Source organism: Lepidothrix coronata, unplaced genomic scaffold (assembly GCF_001604755.1).
Source record: "Lepidothrix coronata isolate B3197 unplaced genomic scaffold, Lepidothrix_coronata-1.0 Scaffold142, whole genome shotgun sequence".
Lineage (NCBI taxonomy): Eukaryota > Metazoa > Chordata > Aves > Passeriformes > Pipridae > Lepidothrix > Lepidothrix coronata.
Window position 1 is genome coordinate 2,217,660 of NW_016690322.1, and position 20,722 is coordinate 2,238,381.

At 46.0% G+C, this 20,722-nt stretch overlaps 2 protein-coding genes and 1 non-coding gene across 6 annotated transcripts in view; 1 reads left to right on the top strand and 2 right to left on the bottom strand.

Annotated features, from left to right (window-relative positions):
* Positions 1-12,526, top strand: part of LRRC34 (leucine rich repeat containing 34) — a 22,334-nt gene extending 9,808 nt beyond the window's left edge. The window contains exons 10-11 of one of the 3 annotated variants that reach the window (XR_001876877.1): positions 136-235; positions 12,446-12,526. The gene's annotated coding sequence lies outside the window, so the exon portion shown is untranslated. Of the gene's footprint in view, positions 1-135; positions 236-658; positions 893-12,445 lie in introns of those variants that run through there. The other 2 variants (XR_001876878.1, XR_001876879.1) reach the window with 2 other exon arrangements.
* Positions 1,773-13,241, bottom strand: MYNN (myoneurin). Of its 2 annotated transcripts, none has more exons than XM_017827738.1 (8): positions 13,185-13,241; positions 12,408-12,706; positions 9,912-10,726; positions 8,392-8,551; positions 7,525-7,703; positions 7,155-7,238; positions 6,643-6,729; positions 1,773-5,484 (listed from the first exon to the last, which is right to left on the bottom strand). In XM_017827738.1, the coding sequence occupies exons 2-8, from the start codon at positions 12,671-12,673 to the stop codon at positions 5,216-5,218; spliced, it is 1,860 nt and encodes a 619-aa protein (XP_017683227.1). In that variant the 5' UTR covers positions 12,674-12,706; positions 13,185-13,241; the 3' UTR covers positions 1,773-5,215. The 2 variants fall into 2 exon arrangements, with proteins under 2 accessions (XP_017683227.1, XP_017683228.1); XM_017827739.1 differs by lacking the exon at positions 13,185-13,241 and adding an exon at positions 12,786-12,796.
* A 190-nt stretch (positions 13,242-13,431) lies between these two features.
* On the bottom strand, positions 13,432-13,504 carry TRNAV-AAC. Its single transcript has one exon. It is a non-coding gene; the product is annotated as a tRNA-Val (tRNA).
* Between the last annotated feature and the right edge of the window lie 7,218 nt (positions 13,505-20,722).

Below are 20,722 nucleotides of genomic sequence, written 5' to 3' on the forward strand. Positions count from 1 at the left end.
CTGTGGCAACTCCTGCACATGAGTTGCATTTAATGGTAGTTAAACATTGTTTAAGGGTTTGAATGCAGACTTTGTAGAAGTTTGGGAATCACTCAGCTTGTTACCTTTTTCCATCCACTATGCTCATCCCTGCAGAAGTGACTCCATTTATGCTCCTAAATAGAAAAAGTCACCAAACAGAGTCATGGATTATCCTGCTCTCCTATCTGTGAGATCCAAGCATGAGGAGAAAAAGGTAAGGAAGTTATTTTACCAATAACAGCTGAGAAGCAGCAATGCAACTTCTGCTGTTCTGACTCTCTCTTATCACAGTGGGAGATGTACTGACACCCCTTCCCCAGCTGAAATGACCAAGGCAGTTGTGAGAGCTGTTGTGTGTGTGTGTGTGGAGGTTTTCTGCCGTTTGATTGCTTTTTTTTTTCCTCATTGTCCCTTGCCTCCATCCCCAAACACAAATGAATCAGGCTCTGTTGCTCCAAAAAGCACCTGATATCACAAGAGGCCTTAGAGGTAAGCCCAGAGCAGGTATGTTTGTCCTACACACCTGCACAGGGCCCTCCTGACCTGCAGCCACTGTGTTGAGCACAAAGTCCATGTGACACACAGTGTGAACACCCTGTTTTAGAGGGGAGCTTATATTTTAACTATTGTTAAACAGGAAGGATGGAGCAATGAGAACAAAAGTTGAGGATACACTGGATGTGGTTGTTTGAGAAGAATCTGCATGCTGTGAACATTTCTAAGTTTTTAAACAATTAGATAAGCCTGTATTGGTATTTTCCCAGTGTTGCTGCTCTGGGACATAGCAGGCTATACTCTGATAGTCTACAGAGAGGCCTCTCAGTACTGAGATACTGGTGACAGAATTTCTTGTCAGAAACACCACTAAAAGACTCAGATTAAGGTATTTTTTCCATATATCTTTCTTTCCTTTGTCTGGTATATGAAGTTCAGACTAATTTCAAATTAATCTTTAATTTACTTGTATGAATGACATTCATTAATCTGCCATGGTAATGGGGAACCAACTCTTCCAAGAGCAGTATTTTATTTTTAGTGATGTGGTTAAGATGGCAACAATATCATACAAAAAGTGTGTCAGGATAAATGGCATCTACTTTCAAAAGTGCTGGTGTATGTGTTTGAAATATTTGCACTCTATCTGACCCCTTGTTTAACAGCAACATGCTCAGCCTAGAAGAGCACTCTGCATTATTGACAATACCCATAAAACCAGCTCATGTGTTACAGTTTACTTTTATATTCTCTTGTAAGTAAAGGTTGCAGAGTAATTCCTGAATTCTGTATAAACAGCTTCCTAAAAACTAAAATAATTATTTGTGCCTAACCCTGTATTGCTTAAAGAGAACTATGCCAGAGACTGCTATTGCTTTTCTTTCTCTGAAAACCAAACCTTGACATCTTGTAAGAATTTATCTTGTGTTCTTTGGAATGAGAGAATTTACACAGGCTAGAATCTTTTGCCATGTTCTAAGTTATTTTAGTAGCTAAAGCAAGCATAGTCCTGCTCTGAAAACCATCCTTCCAGCTTTTAGAACTTGCTCTACTTTGCTGAAAGGCAGAATCTTTGCCCCAGTTTCAAAGGGAAGGAAAATGACTGATCCAGCTGGGCAGTGGTACAGCACAGGTCCCCTAAAGCCCACTCTGTGCTCCAAGGGCCCCCATGGTCCTTGTTCCAGGGTGCTGTGAGGGGGGTGATGTCTGACTGTTTCCCTCTTGCTTTTGGTGCAGTCATAACAGGAGACACAAGGTGAGGGAAAATTACAAAACAAGTTTATTAAAGTCTAACATAAAACACTTCAGGCTAAATATGTACAACCCCCTCCCTTCCCAGGGGATTATAAAATCGAGAGTTGAGGTATATACAAATAACAGAGGAAAAATTGTATATACATGACATACTTTAAAAATAATTTAACCAAAAAAATCAGTTATTAGTCCTTATCTGAACTTAATTCTGCAAGGCTTATTGAGCCTCTCCAGGATCACAGCCCTGAAATCCTTCATGTGGGACTTGTCTGTACTTGAAAATTGCTCTTTAACAAATGATATCAGAAGGGTTGTCATGCTTTGTGCCCACTTACGGGCACAAATTTGGAAGTAAATGTCATACAAGGAGCTATTCTCACCTAAATATTTCCAAGCAGCCAATTCAGAGATTTCTAGATGCAGAGAAGCTATTCAGGCAAAACTTGCACCAACTTCAGTGCAAAACTGACTGAAACAACAGCTTGTGTCATTGTCTCTAAATGACTGTTAACAGAATTATTAAAATTCCTTCTTTCCTTTTGCAAGGAGACGTCTGCCTACAAAGATTCCATGCTTTCCCCTATTAATCCCTTACAGAAATGACCAATACTGTTATGAGCCTTGTACCTCCCAAATGAACCCAGAATCCCTAAGCCTAGGACTTCAGATGTGCAGCTGATTTCCATGCATCTATTGGCAAAAGGTACAGTCCAGACCTACAGCCTGAACACACCTACAAATATATTTATATATATATATACTTAAAATCTATATTCTAGTAAATGAATACAGTTTGTAGAGATCATACCTCAGCAGCTGAGATATCTTCATGAAAAATGAGGCTAAAAATCAAGATTCTCAGATGGGGACTCAAGAGTGCAGGTCACTAAATTATTGCTCCAAGACAAAACTACAAGCCTGTGTATTCTATTAAGAAAGGTTAAAATTGTTGTCTTGTAAAAAATAATGATTATCTTCTTGTCTATAAAGAAAACTAAATGACTAATAAAGCAAGTGTTACTGTTATAAGTATCTAAACAAATCCTGTATAAATCTAAGCACTGTATTTTTTAAAAAAGTCTGAAATCTAAGAATACAGTAACAAGCTATAATTTTAGAAATATAAAACCAGTCCAAACGAACATTGTTATGGAATGCATTTTCTATGTAGGAATGTAATTATTTTTTAGGTTTCTTTCCAGAGCTAGTTCTCTCTCATGGTCATTTGTCCTGGACATGCTTATCTTCAGCTACTTTTCCTCAGGGAACAGCAGCATATCGTTAGTTTGTCTTCCAAACCTGTTTAGATATGGAAGTTATCAGTTGCAGGGTGTTTCTTTCTCAGTATTCATGACTAAGCCTACATCTGTCCCAAGATTTCTGCTCTATTTTCAGAGAGAGAAAGTAAAGAGGAAGCTTAGGACAAGCTACACACAGAAAAGATCCCGACCTTTGGGGTTCTTCAGTCTTAAATGGCAAGGCTAAGGAATCCCTCAGGGGCTACAGCAACAACAGGAGCTAAAAGAGAAAAGAGGGGAGGAAAAGGGGAAATGCCAAAGAAACAAGAAAAAAAATACCAGAGAACTTCATCCTTTGTCTTCTGCTAGTGTTATGAACATCAGCTGTTCATAAATGTTGTGGGACAGAGAGATAAAGAAATTAAAGGTCAGGCAGGTCCAGCAATAATCAGCTCCAGTGGACAGAATGAGAGATTCCTGAATTAAGGATGTTCCCATTGAACATGGCTGTACTCCTGCTGTCTGTGGCAGACTTCATCAGCAAATTTACCATATATTAAAGCATAAAATATGATCAAGCAGCAGGTTTTAAACGTGGCATATACTAAGATGATCAACACAAAGAAGCAAAAGGTCTATTACTTTACAAGTACAAACATATAGGAAGAGAAAAATAAATCTATAGTCATGGTCAGGAGTCAGGGGATCACTTGCAGAATATTTAAATGAAACCCTACAAGAAATTTTTCATGAGTCTGTTTAATTAAGGTGCAGATTAATTATTACTCCGTGTAGAACAGGATCAGTTAAGAGGTATCTCCTATGCTCTTCTATTTATCAGTGTCTGGACACAAGGCATCAGTGGAAATAAATGCTAGCACCAAGTAAATAACCAACAAAGTACAGCTTTAAATGCATTGTTGGTACAGTATGATCACTGTTTCATTACTATTTGATGATTACTTAAATAATGCTTACATTGCTAATGGCACAAACTGGCAAAATAGAGTAGGAGAGTACTCCTATGGTCACCTAGTCTTTTATGACCCTACCAAGACACTAAAAACGTTGCTTTTTAAATATATCTGTTGCTAGGAATAAAACATATCTTTATGGTTCTTGCTAGGTACCAGTTTTGTGCATTTACTGTGGACAAGTGACATGAGAGTTAAAGCAATACACAAAAACTTCAATTAAATTAGTCACACTAACAAAATCTTCCCTGGAAGAATATCCATCTGCTCTGCTGTATTAGTCTTTAATACCCCCTCATGTAGTGTTCTCTTACTATTTTCACAGTGAAGGGCAGGATTTATTTCCTCTTCTGGACCTCCTGTCTAGCACAAGAAGCAGCACTACAGTAAAAAAAGGATTATGAAGCTCTCATTGACGCCTCACAAATTAAGTCACTGCCTCTTTTTGTCTCATCTACAACATGCATGTTCCAGCTCTCCTTTTGTTGCTGTTTGTGCCAAACCCGGGGCAGTTTAGGGATGTGAACAATAAATCTGGGACAAGATCTGACAGTGCTGGATTGACTTAAACAAACAAACAAAGGCAACTTGTTGGAAAGAAAACCCAGTAGTTTCTATGCCATTAGGACCCTCTGACTTGCCACACTACAGAAAGAAATTAACCTTCCTTTACTCGTCTTGTCAGGAAAATACACCCAAACCTTTCTTGCCCTCTGGTCAGGCTTCACCTGCAGATGGCACTTCTGGCAGCCAGCAGCAAATCTTTGCAAGCACCTCAGCACAGCCCTGACCGACCTTCCCCATGGACCATTCCAGCACCTTGGAGTGCAGGCTTATGAATATAGCCAAATTATGACTTTCCCTTGCATCTCTGGGTTAATATTCTTAAACTATTAAATATGGCTTAAAATATCTGTTCTCAAGTGACACTGTGACACATCAAATCAGCAGAAACATGGGAGGAGATCTCCAAGACACATTAACATACGTAACAGAGAATTCTTAAGGCAGGTGTTGCTGGAAAGGAATCGTCTCCTGGAAATCAGTATTAATTGCAAATAGAAATCTGATTGCAGATTAGCACAATTCAGCACTGCATGATGGAAATGCCTTAGAGGTGTCTTTACACAAAGGGAAAACAAAGAACAAGTCCAATTCAAAGAGCGTGACTGCTTGTTTGATCACGTGCATCTTACCAAATGTTTGCAGGTTCACTACCAAACTACTGCTCTGTCAGTACAACTGCTGCAAGAAAATGAACTGAGGTTCTGAGTATCCAGTCACAGCAGATCTCAGCAATGTTTCTGATGAAGGGGACTGGCTCCCCGTCATGGGAAGCAGCATCTGGTGGTCTTCAGTCCCAATGGGAAGAGGAAGTGCTAAAGACATCTCAGAGGGCTTCACATCTATGGACTCTGACAAAGGACTTTTCTGACTCTGAATGGATTCTTGTTCATTGAAAGAATTATCGAGTGCATTAGAATCGGGGGGAGTTTCGGGTCCTAAGGAAAAGACAAAAAAAAAAGAAATCTTTAAAAGTTCCTGTGCAAATTCTGCAAATTCCTTCTCAACTGACTGTCAGAGCCAACACTTGGTGTGTTGCAGGCTGCCTGGACAGCTGGGATACCAGTGGCTTCCATGTGCTTGGAAAGCCAGAGCAAGCTGTAAATACAGTGTAAGCACTAGGAATCACATCTGCTGCTGCTTGTAGTGTGACAACTAGAAGGATGATGCATTCCAACCTGATCTCTACTTGGCATGGTACAGGAGATAACAAATCCTTAACATCACAGTGAACAAAGGACCTTTAAAAAATGTAGTTATGAAAGTTTCCTTGAGATTTCCCACCCCAGAAAATCTCGGAACCAGAGCCACAGCCAAGCATCCTTCTCTACCTAAGGTAGCAATGTACAATGTATCATTTATCCATAAACTTCTTTGGAAGAAGATATTTGTTAACTCCATTCCAGCCAGACACATTATAGATTTTATCCAGTCACTTGAGAAATGACTTTCTATTCCTAATTGAAATCTCTGTTAATGGGCTCCTCGCTGCCTTCCTGTTTGAACACAGCCTGACACTGCTCTTGGATGGCTCTCAGATTAAACCACACTGGATATCTGACCCTTCCTCTTTCAAATCATGCTCCAAAGCCTGTTATTTCAGTGCTGGGGCACTTCTGTCTGCCTTCTGTCTCTCCATGAGAGCTGGCCTGCCTTGGCAGCTCTCCCAGCTCACACCCTTGGGCTCTGCCGGGCCCTCTGCACACTTAATGCTGCTCTCCCCTCACCCCAGGCTTCCTGCTGCACTGGGGCCTTCCTAAATTCAAATCTGTCTCTGCACATGGCTCTTGCTTTCTCATTCTCTCTCTCCCAATCCAGATGGGCACAGACACCTATTATTCCTCTTTCCATATGATAGAGGCAGGGATTTATGGCCAATACACAAGGATGGACAGACGAGGTGTACAGAGCCACTCCTGAACAAGGCTGGATACCTGAACATCTCTAAAGCAGATGCTTTTGGCTCTAAAGAGAGCTATTATCCAAAAATCTTTTATTTTCTAATTTTAGGCCTGCATGAGCAAAAAGATTTATTCAGCACTGGAGGCAAAAGAGCTGATGTAGTTCCTTAACCTTTCTTTGCACAAAGAACTCACCTGCGTGAACTTTCGTTTTGTGCTTCTTTAGATTTTTTATATCTGTGTAAGAATTTCCACACATTTCACAGATAAATGGTCTTTCACCTGAAAAATATTGGTTTGGTAGTTAGAACAATCTTGACATTGAAAGAAAATACAGTTAGAGATGCAGGATAATGGATTTCAGTGTTGTATTTTAAAACACAACTTTGTAACTCTTAGTTTGTCTGTGTGTCTGTATTCAGAATAAAATTGTTTCCAGAATAACAGTTTAAAATAAAGCAAGAAGACCTTAAAAATTTACAGTAAAGCCTTGATCATACATCAACACCTACGGTGGTGCAAAGATACTACTCTGAAAAAGGCAATTAAAAAAAATGAATTACTTTTTTCTTTACATTATGTTAGCCCAGAGATGCATAAATTAAGAAAATCTGCTACTTTCAGGTACAGCCCAATACAGTGCATTTTAAAGGCAAAAGGGTAGAATATAATTTATAGTGCAGGAAGCAGCTTGTCCAAAAACTGACCTGTATGGGACCGAAAATGTTTATTGAGCTCTCCAGAGGAAATAAAACTCTTTTCACAAATGCCACAGATATATGGCTTCTCTCCTAAAGGAAACACAAGGACTCTATTATTTCAATACATAAACCAGAATACACACAGAGAACAAATCAAACTGAAACAGAGGTAATGTCCAGTGGGAGAAAGAGCTCCCTAAACTGGAATCAGCGGGAAAAACACACGAGAAAGGAGCTGGATGACAACTCCAGAGGTAAATTCTGTGTCATTACCCATCTCCAACCCTTCTGCAGGATCCAGCCCTCCCTGGCCAGGCCTGTTTGTGCTCTGTCCCTTGCAGGTCCCTTCCAGCTCTGGGATTCTGTCCCCCCTTACCTGTGTGTTTCCGGGAATGGGTGATGAGGGAGCTGGAGACAGCAAAGGCTTTCCCACAGCTGTCACACACGTAGGGCTTCTCCCCGGTGTGGCGCCGGACGTGGTAGGTGAGGGTGCTGGCCTGGGCAAAGCGCTGCCCGCACCGGTCACACACGTACGGCTTCTCCCCGCTGTGCTTCCTGAAAAACAACACCCCAGTCACCTCCAGGAGGGAAGGGAAGCAGCACCCACTGCTGAGGAACCTGCCTCAGTTAGTGCTTCATCCCCAAAGCTCCTTCTGCTTATGGTCTGGGATACAGCAGAGATGTAACAACTGAGTCTGGTTTGAGCCTGCAGTTCTCGTGGAGTGAAACTCATGCCCTGTTCCATCTGGGATCAGCACATCCGTGATTTCCACGGCAGCTGAACTGAAATACAGGCCCTGCATGTGTAACATGCACCATGGGAACTCAGCATGCTTTGCATTTTAGTGAAAGACAAGATGACGATTCCCAACAAGGGAATACCATTCCTGCTTCTGCCAAAAATGCTGAAAGCCACACACAGACAGCAGCGAGAACTGCTCTGTCACTTCCCACCATGGAACTCTCTCTCCCTGGTGCTGCAAGCAGTTTAAAACAAACCCTGTGCCCCTGCCACAAGGATACCAGTGCACAGGCTGCAACATTCATACAGCACAAATCTCCTCCCTAATGAGCAAGTACATCCATGGAATTATTCTGTTAGGCACTGTGAGAGAAGTCCCATGAGAAAAGAGGGAGAAATGCCAAAATTATGTGAATGTGTAACTGTTGCTCACACTGGAGTAAAGGATTCTGTTTAAACAGACTCAAGGACAAGCATTTGCAGGATCTCCCTCGTGCCCACCTGGCGTGAATCTTCAGGTTGCTCGAGGTTGCGAACTGCAGGTTGCAGACGTCACATTTGTAGGGTTTCTCCTCTCCATGATGCATCCGGCTGTGGAACACCAGCTGGCACTTCTGAGCAAAGCCCTTGTCACACAGTTCACACTTGTATGGCTTCTCCCCTGGTGAAAAGGAACACACTTGTGCTCTCTGTATTTACCTAAGAAAAGCTTTGCAATCCATGACCCGAGCAGAGCTCAGGTGTCTGTTCTAATACTTCACAGCGGATAACAAGACTATTTTGTAACACATTATGTTTGTGGGGAAAAAAAAGGTAATAATGTTTTTAATAGTGCCACTTTCTCCACATTATTTTAAGAATGCTGCTACCATGTTTTCAGAATTTTTGCTGGTTATGTCTATTCATCACTCAAAATATTCAAGATGAACTAGTAAATCATCTGCTTTTTCTTGCCTGCCCAACTAACAAATCTATTTCATAGAAAGTCTTCAATGTACAGTCTAATGCTCACTAATTTCTTATTAGTGTCTGCTGCAGAATGCTGCAGGTACTTCTCTGACTAGTCATGTTCTCTTAGTGCTGAACAGTCTCCTGCAAGGGCTTGTGCAACTCTGCAGTCCCAGATGACAGTAAAAAATGCCTTTCTCTGCCATTCTGTGGCAGGGCACAATCAAACCACAAACTCAACAACTCACAAGCATATTGTGTACATAAAATCTTCAAAACTAAAAGTATTAGACATCTAATGTGCCATCTAGCAACCAACACCATGGAATTCCCTACCCACTCATGCAGAAATTCCCAGGACAATACCCTCAGAAGTACAAAGGACAGCTGACATTCCTACCAGCACCATCCCTGAATTCTGCTCACAATCAGGCTCCAGTAACTTGTTGTTCATCATCTTTTTAAGTCAGACATGTTGTTTTAAAATACTTAAGTGTTTCTAACTGATTTCTCTTTGATGCTTGATATGACACAAACTCCTGGTAACGTTACTGAATGCAACATCACACATTCCAGCTGTATTTTTACTAAATAAAATCCCAAATGCTGTAGTAACTCAGCCAACTTCTCTACTTGTTTCTGAAGACCCTAAAGGACAAGTTATGTGTAACGAGATTGCATTTTTTCCCCACTTTTGTTCTCAAACATGTATTATGTTTTGAAGTTTAAAAAAAAGCAAGAGGAATTCTGGTATCAAGTACAGAAAGATTTTCATGCTCTACTGACAGTAGCTTTTGGCACTCCATCACTCTACAGAGCTAAAGGCAGCTCTTCCGAGTCTCTCCAGAAATCAAGATGCTCAGACTTATAAAGTCCTCTCTAGCTACTAAAAGTAGAAACTATGATTTTGTACTGAAAAATGCTGAAACATTTCATGCTACCAGGATATCAGTACTATCCCAACAAACAAAATTTCAGGAGGAAGGAGTCAGAATGCAAAGATCTTTCTAGTCCTGCGTTCAGAGGCTGTGTGTGATTTCAGGTCTCCACAGCCCATGAGGCCAAAGTCTTACCTGTGTGAGTTCTTACATGTGTTTTCAGCTGATTGCACTGGGTGAATGCCTTCCCACACAGGTGACACACGTAGGGCTTCACCCCCTTGTGTATCCTCATGTGCCGACGGAGGCTGCTCGCCTCCGAGAACACTTTCCCACACGTGTTGCACACTGGCTTGGCTTTGGAGTACTTCTGGTCCAGCTCCTCTCCCGAGCTCTCCAGCTGGTAAGAGCCCTTGTCACTGGCTATGTTGGACATGCAGTGCTCCTTCAGGGCACAGCTCTGCTGAGGCTTCCCCCGTTTCTGTTTGGCTGCCATGGTCTGGGCCAGCATATCCTGCACTGCCAGCGTCTCGCTCTCGCCCACGGCTGCCAACTGCAGCTCGGAGTTATCACTGCCCTGGGCAGCCTGCTCTGTTATCTGGGTGGCCAGTTTGTTTGCATCTAAAAACAGCTCGATGGATGTGTTCTCGGTCACATCGTTCTGATACGGGAGGGATTTATTCTCTGTGCTTTTGGGGGGGCTGAAATTCTTCTTCCGCTTTTTGGGTTGAGGCGATTTCTTTTCCAAAGCTGCTTTCTTTGCCAGGGGTTGAACCAGCTCTGCAGCAGCAGCAGCAGCAGCAGCATCTGCTTTCTCCCGATTATTGTAATCTCTGAGAGTCAGAAGGCAAGTCTGCTGATTCATTTCAACGTTCCCAGTGATACTGGATGTCTCTGTGGAAGAGGGATTAGCAATAAAAGCAAAGTCCTCCATCTTGATCTTGCATTTAGTGACCACTTCTTCCACTTTGAGATAGTCGGCAGCCTGGTGAATCTCTTTAACATTCCAGCTGCAAGGAAACAAGGCTTGGGTGAAACATTCCGGACAAAGAAAACATTTGTTCTGCACTGACTGTATCATGCAGGGACACAGAGCTACAGAAAAGTTACAGTGTCAGAAAATATAACTTTGAGACCACACAGCAAGGTCTGATCTCTCAGTGCTGCAGCAACACAGGGCTCTAGAATGAGCTGAAGTCATTGTCTAGTGGGGTCTGCACACCCTCGAACTGAGGATTTTTATTTCCATTACATGCCTTTGTTGAATTTTAAGCTAAAAGTCAATTTGTAAGGTGGTGATGCTTACTGGACCAAAAAGCTCAGAAATCACAGCAGAAAGAGATAAAACACTGGAGAATAAAATGCATAAATTACCATCCCATAATCCTTCTGGCAAAAGTGTCAGGTAATTCACCAGCAGCACATTCACCTCAGCAATTCTGTGAGGCAGGTATTTATCTTGTTTTATAAAACAATCTGCAAAGAGTCTTAATTCTGTATCAGCTGCACACAGGCACCACTAACACCAAGGAAGTCCTCATTTAAACCACTGCACTCTATTTTGCAGTTCCTGCAACACAGACCTTGATGGTTTAGAAAAAATTGATCCGGAAAAGGTGGCAACATGTACCATCAATGGGTACCACCAAATTTATGGATTTACAGCACTTAAAAGAGAGATCAATGGTAAACAACATAATTCTAACACTCTATTACACAGTAAATGCAGTTGAACAATAAGTAACTTGCACAATTACTCTCTGTACATGAATACAACTGTTTCAGCATCTTGTACCATATGAGCACCGGGTTCAAAAAATCCAGAAACTCTCCTGCTGCAGTCCCAGGCTCCAAGAAAGCTGCACACTTCTGCTCATTTGTAACTGTCAAAGCACCAACCACTAACTCCAGCACATGGCTGTGCACTGCTCTACTGCTGGTAATGCTCGTAGCTAATTAAAGAAACACCCTGCATCTGGACTTAAATTATCGTGAGTTTTCACACTTCAGTAGAAACAAAGGGGTTTTAAGCCTGCATTTGACACCAGACACTGTGAAAGGAGTAAAAACTCTTAACTAGGTACTTCTAAGTAGCCCCACTTCCCTCGTGAGGGATGATCTCTTGCTGACAGAAAAGCAGTGAAAGGAATCCTCACTGTACATGGAGCAACACAACAGGCACAAATTCAATGCAGTAATGGGGGGAAACACTTTTTCTATGATTCCTTCTGGGCACTGTAATATGAGATTTTAAGTAATAGATCATGCTAATTTTAACAAATGTGATCTTTTGAAATCATGCCTATCCTCATGCATCACTCAGACTTTACTCTCTACCACCTACACAGTTTCTGTGTGTTTTTGCAAAAAAAGACTATTGTAATTCACCTCCAGAAACAAAACACTGGTCCTTCCCTCTCCTGGTAATCATGCAAGATGTTTAACCCCTTCCAACCCAGACAGAAAGAGCGGGAGACTGGAACTATCAACCAATGAAATATCAGACAACACACCTTTGTTTTGGCACTCCCAGGTGATGCAGTATTTTAAAACATGCAAACAGATGAACTTCAAGTTGTTAATATGCATCACATCCACTGTTCCTCCAGAACTTAATACAAAGAATCCAGTTCTGCCTTACCACAAAGTTTATTTCCCTACCCCCTTCCCTCCTTTAACAGCATAAATTACCTGTCAAGGTTTAAGTTTCCCGTATAAATAAATTCCAGGAGCTTTTGGAAGCCATCAGCTTTCACTTGAGTCTGATCCAGGACAACATTATTGTCGGACGCGTCTCTGTAGAAGGCCCCGAAGTACTCGCTGAAGGAGGCGAGCACGTTCCTGTGCGCTTTGAACTGGAACTCCCCGATGACCACAGTGCAGTCGCAGAGGAATCCGGCCTCTCGCTGCTTGTTCAGCCTCTCCAGCAGGTGCTCACAGTGATGGGAATACTGCATTTTGAGAACGCGCTGCAGCCGCTCTGTTCTGACCTGTGAAAGCACAAAAATAAAAAAATTATTTACGTGCAAGCTGTCACTTTGTTTTGCCCTCAGCGGAGTTAATGATTACAAAAGAGTCAGTGTCCGTGATCACCGAGGGCAGTTTGAGTAGCAGCGGGATGGAGGATCCTCCCGGACTCGGGGAGCCGCCGGTTTTAGGACAGGGGGCGGGCAGAGGTTTTGTGCTCCGCCGGCCCCAGCCGCTGAGCAGTCCCGCCGTGTCACACCGGGCCCGGGGAAGCGCCCGAGCTCCGAGCCCCGTAGCTCGGACCGACCCGGGCACCGGCACCGGGCGGTCACCGGGCCGGGCTTTGGGGCCGCCGAAAGAGCGAACGAAGCGCGGGACCCGCGGCCCGGCCCCGCCGCCGGACGGGTCGGAGCCCGCAGCGCCCTGCCCAGCCCCGCGTTCCCCGCTGTCCTCCCGACGCTGCTCTCCCGGCCCGGCCCGGCCGCGGCGGCCCCCGCGCACCTGCGGGGGGAGGGAGGAGGGAGCGCTGCCTTCAGGCCGCCATGTCCTGGTGACGCCGCCGCCGCTTCCGGGACGCGAGTTCCGGCCGGGGGCGGCTCGGGAAACCGGGAAATAAGCCGGGTTTAATGTAATGTTCCCGCCAGGCCGCGCCGCTGCTTTAATTAAAACAACACTGGTGAAACGACTTTAATAAACCGAGAGTGACGCCCTGGTTCCTGGGGAAAATAAAACGAGCCTCCTCGGCGGGTGTTTCCGCCCGGTTTCGAACCGGGGACCTTTCGCGTGTTAGGCGAACGTGATAACCACTACACTACGGAAACTCCGCTGGTACTCATGTCTCCCGGTTATCCACTAATTCCCTCCCGTCCTCGCTGTCCCCACCACGACCTCCGCTGTCTCATCCTGCCCCGCGAAGTGCCCAAAGCACCGCGATCGGGGAGATCTGCATCCCAAGGGACCCGTCAAATACCCCAGGAAGACCCGCATCCTCCTCCCACCTCCCGTCCCCTCTCCCCCCGCAGGTCACCCACAGGTCACCCCCAAGCGCGGGGGGCTCCAGGGTACTCCAGTGCTGCCCACACACACCGGGAATAGCACCATCCATGTGAAACAGAAATTTCAAGGAGGAGATGGGGTGTGTTTGGCACTGCTGGAAGGGCAGATGAACGCACAGCGGAGCTGGGAACAGGACACAGAGCATGTCACACCAGGCAGCCGCAGGCCTCTCGCTGCAGCTGGAGTTGGAGAATGGGGAAGCCACTAATCCTCCCGGATTTTCTACTCCACTGGGCACTAAAAATGCCTGATCTTGGAAGCAGCTACAGAAGGGAACTTGTTTTTGCCATCCTTTGCAAAGGGGAACACAAGCCAAACCCCAGCCAGTGGGAGAAGGAATAAAAAGAACTGAGAGAAATGAAATAGGAAAGGCTCCAGAGTGACAGGGAAGGGAAAGGGGAAAGGAAAGAAAGCTGGAAGCAACTCAACAACATTCTGTTGAGTTTGGCAGTGGCAGCTACAAGATTTCTTAATGCTACTGCTGTCATCTTGCAGAGGTTCTAATGGCTGCAAGGATTTGTGTGCACAGAGGTGACAAAATGAGCATCCTTAATAGCTCTTTTTGTTCTTGTAACATCTCCCAGGTCTATGTGGAAAAACACTTCTGGGAATCCACTTCTGCACAACTGTAGCACTCAGCGTGAGTTTGACATTGCAACCCACCCCCACATCTTCCCAACACAGATAACACAATAACATAGTAACATAATTACACCCATTTTGTTCCTGCAACATCTTCAGCAGTCCCCAAGGATTAAATTTTAATAACTGTAAATAAACTAATAAAACACAATACAAATTAACTAATGTATATGTATTGCTATTGACATAATATTTTCAGTCACAGCTTGACGACCACGGTTAAGAAAGGAAGGTCCTATTTAGGTCACATGCTATAACCTTCTCCAAAGAGCTGAATGGTCTCAGCTCTCACAGCTGCTGAATTTGCCTGGATTGCGAACAGGTCAAATATATTTCCAGTATTTTTTTCAAAACAAACCACATAATTTAGATATATACATTCCCAATGTCCTTTACCTATGAGAATTCCAGAGTACCTTGACCAGAGGGAGATGCTGGTGTTGCCATGGAGACTGGGGTGGAAAAGTACTTGTCCGATACCACTGTATTTTGTTTGATTCCTGTAGGTATCCAAAAAAGCACGGGATTGTCATATTCTGGGCAGATGTGAGGCTGTGGGGAAGAAGTGGCACAGCTATTCCCTGAGCAGGCTGATGTGCCAGCTCTGTCTGCCCAGGCTGTGCTCACACTTGATGTCTCAGCACACGCCATGTCAGGGACTCCAGTTATGGTGTCACCCACAGTGACAATCAGTGACCCCAATCTTTGAAGGCTGCTCCTGGTCCCGTGTTATTTTCCAGCTTGACCTGGACAGCTGTGAACTTAAACAGCACCGAGCATGGGTTCTCAAAGAAAGTGGCACTTCTTACATCACCAGAGCTGAGAAGCTGATTGTACAAGGCGCAAAAGTAAAATTAATTATGTGTGTCTCAGGCTCAAGGAAGAGATGACTAATTATCCTACTGAGGTGGAAAAAACTTACCACCTTCCGTGAAATTACAGTTCAGAATCAAAGGTTTAGTTGCCCTGAAACCCTCTGTCACTGTCCTGATGTTGGGACAGAGTTATCAGGGATTGACAAGCTCCACTCCAATTCTGTCATGAATGAATTATCATCATGTTGGTGTAAGACTCCCACTGCAGTCCTTTCTGCTGTTTTCTGGTGGCCTCTTCCCTGGAATTAAGTTGAATGCATGGTCCTGGGAGGTGTTGGGGTCAAACTCAAAGCTCCTTCTAATAAGAAATTTTCAGTTTTGTTCGAAGGTTTCTCTCTTCCCTGACTGCCTCCCAGCCAATTACTGTGTCAGAGTACAGGGAGGCTGAGCCTAAAACAGTGCACAGAAAATGTTTCTAAAATACATGTGATTTTATAACAGATTTTACTTAACACTTCATGGAAAATAACCTGAGATTACAGTTAGCTGGGAGCAAGAGTCTAGGGGGAACACCAATAAAATCGTCTGGCACAATTTATTGCTAGTTAGTCCATGAACACATCTTTCTGAATAGGTGTACAATACTGTTTTTGTAGGCTCTTTACCAGAACGATAATGAACAGCACATATATGACTAAAGTTGAGAAGACCAAAAGCAGAAGACTGCTTTAGATTTCGTTGTACCTGCATAACTGCACTGCCTGGGAACGCCTTGCTTTTCCATGGAAATCTCAGTGTCAGAAAGCAAACACACTACAACCTCTCTGAGGAACGTGACGGAGCAGAGGGGAGGCAGCCGCTGTCCAAGGGGAGTGCTCCAGGAAACAGGTCCTTCAGGGAGCATCCGCCTGGCACCGAGAGGTCACGGCAGAGGTAAACAAATACTCTCATCCAATGGAGCGCGGGGGGCTGGCACAGCCCTGCTCCGGGGGGGGGGGGAAGGCGGGGTCTGCGCCCGGCTCCTCATCCAGGGCTCCTCGGCTGGGTCGGGCAGGACTTGAATGTGGGCCCGGGCCCCTGAGTTCAGCCCCCGGGCACCCAGTCGTGGCCCTAAACCCCCAGACACCAGCACCCAAAATCCTGGCACCAGCCCCTAAATCCTGGCACCAGCTCCTAAATCTTGGTACCAACCCCCAAAATCCCTGGCACAAGCTCCCAAACCCCAAGTACCAGCCCCTAAATCCTGGCACCAGCCCCCGACTCCCACTCCAAGCCCAGGGCCCGGCTCCGTGTCCCGGTTCCCTATCCCAGATCCCAGCTCCATTCCCAAATCCCGGATCCCGGCCGCGGTGCGGGGCGGGCGCGCTCCCGGTCCTGGCGCGCTCCCGCGAGCACGCGGCGCGTTCCAAACTCCCGCCACTCTGAACGCCCCGCCCCCTCTTCCCGATCCATCCAATGGCGACGGAGGAGGGCGCCCCTCCTGCCAATGGGAGCGCGGTAGGCGTGGCCGCGGCTCTTTAAGAGGCGGTGCGAGGCGCGCCCCTGGTACGTGCCGTGTGGGGAGGTCCCTAGCTAACTAACCCTAATGGCGCCCGCGCTCCCCTCGCCTGCCCGCTGTTTTATTCGCTGACTTTCAGCGGGCGAGGGGAGCGCCCGGGGGGGTGGGGGGAGGCGGAGGAGGAAAGGGGTCCGGCATTAAAAAATGTCAGCGAGGGGGCTCCTCACCCCGGCCCGCTCTGGGGTCCCCGTCCCGCAGCCCGGAGCGCTCCCGCCGCCGCGCCGCACGGAGGCCGCGGTCGGCCGGCCCAGGGCCACTGCCGCCGCGAAGAGCTCGTCTCTGTCAGCCTCGGCGGCGGCCGGGAGAAGAGAAGCGGTCCCCCCCCAGCCCCGGGCAGTCGGGGGTCCCAGCAGAGCAAACCGGGAGCGGCGCCGCCGGGCTGGGCAGCCGCGGCTCCCTCAGCCGTGGGGTGCGCGGCCGGCGCCGCCCCGACACCCCCAAACCCCCCATCTCCACCGGCACGGTCCGACCCACTGGGGTCGGGGGGTCCAAGCGGACCCACTGGGGTCGGGGGGTCCAAGCGGACCCACCGGCTCTGCTGGGCCGGCCGGGGACGCCAAAGGGAGCCCCCAAGGCGTCGGTCCCCGCCGAGGTTCGCTGTGTGCCCCCCGCTGCGGGATGCTGAGATCTTATCTGGGAGAGAGAGCCCTGCGGCCGTGGGAGCTCTGGGAGCTCGGAAATGCCGGATTTAACGCATCGAGTTTAGGAAATGTTGAGTTCTACTCATCGATTTCTAGCAGCGCGGGGCTGAATTTGCGGAAACATGCGAGACTGAGCACTGGGGACAAATATTTCGCTGAGGTGTGGAACAGGGATTGTGAGAGGAAGGTGTCAGGGCTTGTCCCCATTCCTCTCTCTGTATGGAGGCCTTGGTGCTGCCATGAAGAGAACCTGCCCATGGTGTGCCAGGCACAGCACCAAAGCTGGCTGAGATGTGCTAGGCGTGGTACCAAACCTGCCTATGGTGTGCTGAGCCAGAGCACCAAAATCTGCCTGAGTTGTGCCAGGCATAGCACCAAACCTGCCTGTGATGTGCTGAGCCAGAGCACCAAAACCTGCCTGTGATGTGCTGAGCCAGAGCACCAAAACCTGCCTGTGATGTGCTGAGCCAGAGCACCAAAACCTGCCTGTGGTGCGCTGAGCCAGAGCACCAAAACCTGCCTGTGGTGCGCTGAGCCACAGCACCAAAACCTGCCTGAGTTGTGCCAGGCCTGGCACCAAACCTGCCTGACGGTGTGCAAGCACAGAGGGAGGAATGTCCAGAGCCCACCTCCTGCCATCACCATCATAGGAATGGGCTGTTCAGTTACCTCTGCTGGTAAATTCTGGCCACAGGCCAGACCTTCTTGGTGTTTCTATACTGACCACTTGCAGAAGGTTCCCTGGAGCTGCTGGTGCGATGGAGCCAAGGGTGACCCACTGCCCCATCACAGGCCTCAGCAGGGAACAGACATGGCCCTACAAACTGGGCTCGGGAATCGCTCAGTGCTCATATTAACCAGCCCTTCCATAATTTCCTGAGTGTTTGACCAGTGCCATCTTGTGGCCTCCATTTCTTTGCACTAAGGATGGGAATGAACTTGGGTACTTAATTTTTTGATTCTGTTTGAAAGAAACCCTCTGCTGCCAGAATAAGCAGATATGGGAAGGTCTGACCCCACACACTTGAAGATGTGTAGGTCCTTTCTGGTAGTGGAATCTGAATGTTGCTTAATAAACCTGATCCAGCTAAAGTTAGCACTGGCTCTGCCTCTTGTAATGCTCTTTCTTGGTTCAAACAACTGTGTTTTCAGTGTTTTATCTTGTTTCCGAGCAACAGCTTTCATTTAGCATCAAATACTTCATTTCAGACTCGTGACTAAACATGTAAAGCCAAGATATTTCATGCACTTACTACATTACATTTTTCAAATGAAACTCTCCTTGTCTTACAATTCTCTCTCTGAGAAAAGTCGTGTCTTCTAAATATATCTGGTTTTGTGGCATTTACAATGGGTGGTTTTTTTTCACTGTCAGTTCTCTGAAAGAGACAATAAGCTTAAACTGCCAAGTTTCTGCATGCATGAAAAAGTATGTGCTCTGCAGATCCATGTCAGAGTAAAAACGCTAAGGAACTGAGAGCTTGGTCTACTTTTGTTTCAATGTATTTCTGCAAGGAAGGGAAACTGTGCAATGCTGTATTGTTGCAGAGACTACAACAAATGGAGCTGTTGCTACTGTTTCTGAACAGTCTGCAGGTGCCCTCCTGTCCCCAGGGAAATGGTGAAAGGTGCTAGTGTGGCTTTTTAGGAATGAAAAAAGAAGCTCTCGGTGATTTCTCCCCTGAAGAGTTTAAAACCATTCCCAACTGTGTCAAAGGAATTGTATTCAGTGTCTCCCCTCCAAACAGAACTTACCTGGCTGAGCACTGGTTACCTGCAAGAGCCAGCACCTCCTGGAGTAGCTCCACCTCAGCACCGAGCTTGAATTGTGTGGCACTTAGTTGATTTTCTTCCCTCAGAGTGTAAGTGCTCTTCTTAATACCTCCAGATTTTTTTTTTCTTTTTAAAAATCTAGTAGTTTGTTTGAAGCTTGTGTGCACTGAGAAGTTTATGATCAGGTGATGATTTTTGGGAGAAGAGGGGCTCTTGTGCTCCGTAGTTACGGAAGCACATTATTGAGGTTGATACTCTGGGCTGCCACACAGTTGGTTTGGGATTTAGGGCTTTGCATCCTGGGTGATTTGTTGAGTGCCAGATGCTCAGGAATTAACACCAAGTTGTCAGGAGTTTCTGTGGGAAATGTTTGGACAGTGAGCTTTGAAGGATGGCTTGCTGGTGTCTGCTTAAGGTGTTATCACTGCTCGAGGTCAGTCACCCATTTGCTGTACCAGGTTGGGCACAAGGACAGTGCTCTGGCCAAAGGTGATACAGCACTGTCTGAAACCCCAGCAGCACGAAATGGCCTCACTGCACTTTTATGTGCCTGGGGTTGGCTTCCTTCTGCATGGTCATCTTTTAGTGTGCTGTTCCCAAACACTCCAGAGTTTTCTGTCCCTGTGGGAAATTGCTCCTCTTCTGTGGAGAACCTAGAGAAAAAAAATCATCACAACATGGATGAAATCTCTTAGGAGATCCCAGAGAATTGACAGGGTAGCAGGAGGGGTAATGTTACCACGCTTGTGCAAACAGCCCGCTTCTGAGGGTGTTTGGGGAGCTGACAGATGTGGGGCCCCTGAAGGGACAACTGGAACTCCCCCTTTGCCACATTTTCAAGTGCACCTTTCTAAGCATGAAATCCCAGCCAGGGTTGATTCCAGCTGTGTGGCAGGCGGGGTCCAGAGTGTTCCACTCCTGGCTCTGCCTTCAGCCACCTTTCAGTGTCGTTACCCTTTCCCACCCCCTGAACAACTTGCTGTTTAGAAAAGCAGCAAAATTTACATTGCTTTCATTATTCTGTTTCCAGTTTACATTTTAGCTTTCTTGCATTAGTTTAAGAACAATCATGATTGTTTGGGCTGTGTGTGATGTATCAGTGCACAACGAACAAACCAAGGAAGGTTTAAATCGGTTCAAGAGGTTTATATGCAAAGAGGGATAAACTTGAGCAAATTAGAATAGTTTCCCGTGTTGGTATGACTCTGTGTGCAAATTTGAAGTACGCTTTGCTATGTACTTGAAATGACCAACAGAAAAGCTGGAATTTTTTCACTTAGTGAAAATTCTGCTAAATGCTTCCCAGAGTGGTTGGCAGAGGTGGCAGCACAGGCAGACTTTGTAAGAACAGCGCGAGCAGAGTTAACGTTGAACTGCGATATTGAGTCGAACAAAACAGTTCAAGTTGACCTTGCTTATGAGACAACAAAAAGTGTCTTAAGGAGAAATAATAATTATCAAAGAGTAAAGAATGGTTTAATTCAAAGGCTGTTTAACCTCCGACAGGTCTGGCAAACATTAATAGAACCCTACCCTAATTCTGTTTGTAGATTG